This window comes from Cebus imitator, unplaced genomic scaffold, assembly GCF_001604975.1.
Source record: "Cebus imitator isolate Cc_AM_T3 unplaced genomic scaffold, Cebus_imitator-1.0 Scaffold358, whole genome shotgun sequence".
In the NCBI taxonomy this organism is placed as follows: Eukaryota; Metazoa; Chordata; class Mammalia; order Primates; family Cebidae; genus Cebus; species Cebus imitator.
This window is the reverse complement of record NW_016107673.1, coordinates 698,282-704,815: the sequence shown is the minus strand read 5'-3', so window position 1 is coordinate 704,815 and position 6,534 is coordinate 698,282. Positions and strand designations below refer to the sequence as shown.

Genomic DNA, 6,534 nt, shown 5'->3' with positions numbered 1-6,534 from the left:
TTCTAAATGAATACAATTCTGCCATTCCTATAGGACAATTTGACCTCTAAAAGAAACTTTAAAATCCAAATGTCTATAGTAAAGAATTAAGACTTAAAAAGACTTAAGGCCAGTTCTTTAGACACAATTCTGTACCTCTAAAAATGCTCAGGTTGTAATTTGGAAAAAACAGAATAAAGACTGCTATGGGACCTCAGTTTTTAAAAATTGTTTAACTGCTGTGTCCTAAATTATCATACAGATTAAGTTTGGTAAAACTAAAACAGGGCGAACCACCTCAAACAGCATTTACGGGAACCAAATTTTTTTTTTTTTGTTCTTGAGTCAGGTGACTTCCAAATTAAGTCACTTTTTACCATATACCCTGGAGAGTAACATAGCCCGACACACCACATGTCCCACTTATCTAGTTCAAGCGAGTAACATAACGTAAGAAACTGCACTGTGTAATTCCTTTATTTTCTGCATATTAGTGCTTTACCAACACTACAACCATAAAGAACACAATTCCAAGTACTGTACTTTTTCGTTTGGGGAGATCACAGTCTACAGACTCATTTACTTATATTAAACAAGATTAACCTCATTCAAAACTTACTGCAGTTTATAAATTCACATAAATACAGAAATTGATGCAATTAAACAACTTCAGGATCTTATTTTTCAATTCCTAGATTATAACTTTTTCTGCAGGCTATAATTACCTACTCCATAGTCACCAATGGTTATTGTTCAATTTAACTACATCAATTATCAACCTTTTATATCCTTAAAGAAAATGTAAGTGAAAGTTACAATTTCTTACCAAAAGGTTTAAGGTTTTCCAAATTTCAAATATTTGCTTTCCCCTCCCCCTTTTCCAGTCAAACATTTCAAAAAACTAAAAATAACCACATCTCACCTGCAACATTCAATAGCAATCACTTGATGTATAAAATTTTAACTATGCCCCCAGTAATAAGACACAAAAAAATGGCTGCCTACCAATCTGTCTTCACAAGTTGGAAATACATTTAAGAGTTAACATGAGGGTTTCAAGTTTCCTCCAGTTTAGGCATTTATACCTTTGTGCTTGTTTTGTTTCAGGATGTTACTATAGCATTGATATTTGGATAACCCATATTTATGTACCTTAAAATGCAATCATTTAAAACGCTAAGAATTACATTTATGGTGCAGCTTTGGGAATTTGAGAAAGCAACCAGTGTTCTTAGATGTGTTTATCAGCCTCATTTCTAGGGCTATTTCTACTAAAGTGAAACTGAGAACTGTACTTTAGTTGCACCTTGAAATCAAAAATCCCTCTGCACCAACAGGAGCCTATAACGTAATACCGTTTTTCATCTGCTTTAAGTAAAATGTCAAGAGTTTTACTTTGAATAGTTCATTTTTTTATAGCCTTACACTTCTCACACATCTTTGGTAAAAGCTCCATTACACAATATGGCCAAAGTGTGAAGGACCAATTCTGTCCAACTATACCATGATATCCCGCTCAGTTTTAGTTTTCAGACACCCTCATTAAACAAAACCCACTCCACCTTTTCCTGTAGACTGCCTTTGCAGTCTACATTTCTGAAATTCCCTATTTAATTCCTTGAGGATCACTCAAATTAATCCTTAAGGCTATATAAGAACCAGATGCTGCTTCACAATTCTGCACCAAGCATTAACATTTGGTTCAAAATATTATCATAGTGGTCTCAATCCAGTTACTGGTCCTAACCAGCTAACCAAATAATCTTGTTAGGATCTGGATATCACCAGCAAGCACACTGCTTACACATGAAGAAAAATAAGTTTACATTCATTGTCATCTGTAGGTTCTCTCTCTTCATCCTACGTCCCCTTTTATAGTCATCCCTCAAGTCTACACATCATTCATTCATCACATTTCCTTCCTTAAAGGAGACAGTGTACTATTGAACCAACAGGATATCTATTTGCATGAGTTAATCCTACAAACAAAATTAAATACCTTTTTTATAAAACATCTTTTCCAGTGTTCTAATTGATGGAGATGTGGATCACTCATATAAAAAATGACTTATAGCTTCAGTTTAATCAGTTGCTATAATGTGAAAACAGGAATGTTTCTCTTTTTTTCAACTAGGTAAAAGGTGCATATAATTTGAATTGTTAAATGCTTTATTAATGAACAAAGTAAACCTTTTAGTAACTTTTAAATTACTGGTCTTAGACATTTGAAACAAGGTAAAAGTATACATTCCAGTTTTGCCCAAAAGTCACTTAAAATATCTACAAATATTTCATCTGTGTGTGGCATACACCATTATTGCTCCAATTTCTGGAAAGTCTGTTTTTAAAGTTTAAAAAAAGAGGAAAAACAGCAAAGTGACTAACTTTGCAGTGGAAAAAAAAAAGTGTGTCCTTGACGGGTTACACTTTCATATTTTTATGCAGCGTTGTCAGCTACCTTATGGAGAAGTTGGGTTTTATTCCTACTCATGCATGATGTACGTTTCAGAACTTATTTGCTGACATTTCAGAGAACTTCTTACATTACCTGTTTAACATACTGAGGTGCAACTGGAACATATTACAATGATATTACTCATGATTTGCCACTGTGGGCTGAGTTTACTATACTGGTCTCAGATATAAAAGGTCACATTTGAAATTACTAAGTTAAAGTTAGAACTCGTAAGAGGGAAAGGCCTTAAATATAAAAGACAAACGGCAGTTTGATTAAGCAATAATTTTCAGTTTACTAGATGAAACAGACTTGCAACATAGTCTGCATGAATGCAAAATAAGCCATCTACAGCAAGTGATAAGAAAACTTGGCAAAAAAGGAAAAAAGCATACATAGGAAAATGAAAGAGTCTCTCGAAATAAAAAAAATCAAACCATTATTACAAAGGTCTTTACCAATAACTGCTGTATTTCCCCCATCCCATCTGCTGGAAGTCAGCAAGAGCATCTAGCACTTTGTGTTCATGTCAAATGTCAGATCAAAGCATCCTAGCGCAAAGCAAANAAAAAAAAAAAAAAGGAAAAAGAAAAAAAGGGAAACAAAAGAGAAAACCCCCCAAGCCCCCTCCCCCCAAACCGTAGAACAGTAACTCCAGAGTTCAAATTCAAAAGAAGAGAAAGTGGCAATTGAAAGAGGTGATGGTGGCGATAATCCTATGAATGGGTTTTTGATTTCTCTCCTTCCAGGGGATGGGTGAAGAATGCTCATTAAGATTTGTAGTTAGAGGTTAACCATGTGAGCCCCTCATAGAGTCCGTCCCCTGAGGTGGCACAGGAGGGCTGCACATACCAGTTCCTGTCCCGAATCCGGGTCAGGCCCAGTTTCTCCTGGATCTCGTGGGGTTTCATGGCATCGGGCAGGTCCTGCTTGTTGGCGAAGATGAGGATTATGGCGTCCCTCATCTCCCGGTCATTGATAATGCGGTGCAGCTCCTGGCGGGCCTCGTCGATGCGGTCGCGGTCGGCGCAGTCCACTACGAAGATCAGACCTTGGGTCCCGGTGTAGTAATGCCGCCAGAGCGGCCGGATCTTGTCCTGGCCGCCCACATCCCACACGTTGAACTTGACATTTTTATAAGTCACCGTCTCCACGTTGAAGCCCACGGTGGGAATGGTGGTCACTGACTGGCCCAGCTTCAACTTGTACAGGATTGTTGTCTTGCCCGCCGCGTCCAGGCCCAACATGAGGATCCGCATTTCCTTGTTCCCGAAGATTTTAGATAGCACCTTCCCCATCGCGTCGGAGGAGCCGGGGCCGGGGGCATTCAGGTGTCCCGGGTCCCCTCAGCCAACAACGCCGCCGCCGCCGCCGCGAAACCGAAACGAAGCCTCCCGGCCGCGAGGGCACCTATGCGGCCTGCGTGGGAGTTGCCTCCTAAGGGCAGAGGCCCAGGCCCGCCGCTCACTCGGGCATCACCGACCGCACAACTTGATTCCTCCAGTCGCCGCTGCCACCCGGGCCGAGTCTGCGCCGGGAGCCGCCGCCCTGCTGAGGCGCGGCCCGGCCCGGAACTGCCCTTCCCCCCGCAGGCGCCGCGCGAGCACCGCCGCAGTTCCCGCTCCTCCGCCTTCCTTACTCTCACCCCGAGGGAGACTGCGGCCCTCCGGCCCGCCCGCCGGCCTGCGAGCACTGGGCTCACCACCGACCCAAGACACCCGAGAGGGAGCGAGGCTCCGGGGCCCCGTCAGGTCATGGATCCTAGCTGGAACTCGGTGCGCTGCCTGCAGAGAAAGAGAGGGAGAGGGAGTTACCGCCAGAGCTCCAGAGAGGAGCGAAGACCGAAGTGGCCCGCCTTTCCAGCTTGGCCCAGGAGGTTACCTCCAGCCGCCGCCCCGAGCGCGGGCTCCCTGCGGCCTCCACCTACTCCTCCCAGTTCTGCCGCCACCGCTGCCGGAAAAGGCGCTGAGGAAACCGCCTCACTTCCCCTCCCGACCACGCAGGCGCAGCAGAGGCCGACCGTTCGGACCAGAGCGACCTCTGTAAGGAGAGCAACCCGCGCGCCTAGCGTCATGGGCGCCACGCTCCAGAGGGGCGGGGCTACGGCGACTCAGAGGGCTCGCAGGTGTGGCCGGCCCGGAGTCCGCGAACCTCGGAGTCACCTGCGACCACCTGTGGCTCTTCTAGCGTCTCCTTCCCTGCTTTTCTCTTCGCTCTGCCCTCCCCTGCCCACCCAATCCAGGGAAGCAGATCTCCTGGGGACTCCACAGGGTGGGGCCCACGGGCAGCCCGCTCTCTCCGGGAGCGGAGCTGCCTGCAGGCCTGTCCCCGGACCTCGGTGCCCGGCAGATGCTCTGCGAGTTCCTTCCGCTCGTCCCAGTCTTCGCGCACCCTCAACCTCCCAGGGAAGCTCTGTTCGCTTTTATTTTTTTCTTCCGCAACCCTTTCTTGGCTTCCTTTATCCCTCGAGTTTTGTGTGTTTCCTGAAAGACACGTGGGAGGCCAGTGTCTCGTGTGGAATCTGCCAGTCAGTTCAGCGCTTTTGCGGAGTTGAGTTTACTTTGCAGCTCTTTTGAATGTTTGAGCCCTGTCTCCCTATAGGTCTCTTCAAGACCAGCCCACGTTTCTTAAAAACTGCAATATTATCAAGAGTTCTTGTGCCTTGCCACGTTTTCACCTTTTTAGAATGCGACAACTGTTCATCTTTATCACTTTATCTTATATGATTAGTAGTAGTTTCTCACCCACCTACCCATTCTTAAGAAGCCTATAAGGTAAAGCATAGGATTTAGAATATAGAACGACCACTTGTGTAGCCTGGATCTGGGCACTTAACCTTACTAAGTTTATCTCATGTATAAACTGACCTTGCCAACTCCCCTACGTGAGGATTAAATAATACCATGTGGAACACTTTAGGACACATTTTATGTTTTTTGTTTGTTTTTTGAGACGGAGTCTTGCTCTGTCGCCCAGGCTGGAGTCCAGTGGCACAATCTCAGCTCATTGCAGCCTCCTTATCCCTTGTTCAAGCAATTCTCCTGCCTTAGCTTCCGGAGCAGCTCGGATTACAGGTGCCCGCCACAAAGCTCGGCTAATTTTTGTATTTTTAGTAGAGACGGGGTTTCACCATGTTGGCCATGCTGGAACTCCTGATCTCAGGTGATCCACCTCGGCCTCCCAGAGTGCTAGGATTACAGACGTGAGCCATTGTGTCTGGCCAAGGACACGTTTTTGTATCAAATTGTTAGTGATGCAATTAAAGTAAAATAATGTGAAACCTTCTAATATCAAGGGGAGGATTAAAACAGGAAATGGGTATTTTTGTTTAAAAAGGAAGGTGCTATAAACAGCATATGGTAACGTACTATTTTTATTTCACAAATTAAGAAAATTGGATAATGGAAGTTAGATTATATGATAACCTTACAAACTTCATTTCAACCTGAAACATATTAAACATTTTCTAACAGTTATTTACTTTCTGTGTACCTTAAGATGAGGCACTGTCATATGAAAAACATAGGAGTCTGAAGACTGGGGTTCAAATGTCATCCTTCACTCCACCTCTTTTTTTTTTTTTTTTTTTTTTGAGACAGGGTCTTGCTCTGTCACCTGGGCTGCAGTGCAGTGGTGTGATATGGGCTCACTGCAGCTTTGACCTCCGAGGCTCAAGAGATACTCCCACCTCAGCCTCCTGAGTATCTGGGACTAAAGGTGTGCGCCACCACGCGTGACTAAGTTTTCAATTTTTTGCAGAGACAGGTTTCACTATGTTGGCCAGGCTGGTCTTGAACTCCTGCACCTAAGGGATCTGCCCGCCTCAGCCTCCCAAAGTTCTGGGATTACAGGTATGAGCCACCGCACCCAGCCCTTTTAAAATTTTTATTTTTATCCAGGCACCTGGGTTATATATTTGTGTTTGTGGTTTTTGTTTTGTTTTTGTTTTTGAGATGGAGTGACTTCTGTAATTTACCTGCAAACCAGGCTTTCCTAGAGAATACCATTTCATTTTTAATCTCTTCAACAACCACGTTTATGATATTCCTGACTAAAATAGTATAAATAAAATACTGTAATTTTTATCTTTTTTTTTTTTT

General features: G+C 43.9%; 1 protein-coding gene across 1 annotated transcript; it reads right to left on the bottom strand.

Moving 5' to 3' along the window:
• Window positions 1–438: 438 nt before the first annotated feature.
• Window positions 439–4,446, bottom strand: ARF6 (ADP ribosylation factor 6). Its single transcript, XM_017506728.2, has 2 exons — window positions 4,316–4,446; window positions 439–4,218 (listed from the first exon to the last, which is right to left on the bottom strand). The coding sequence occupies exon 2, from the start codon at window positions 3,730–3,732 to the stop codon at window positions 3,205–3,207; it is 528 nt and encodes a 175-aa protein (XP_017362217.1). The 5' UTR covers window positions 3,733–4,218; window positions 4,316–4,446; the 3' UTR covers window positions 439–3,204.
• Window positions 4,447–6,534: the final 2,088 nt, after the last annotated feature.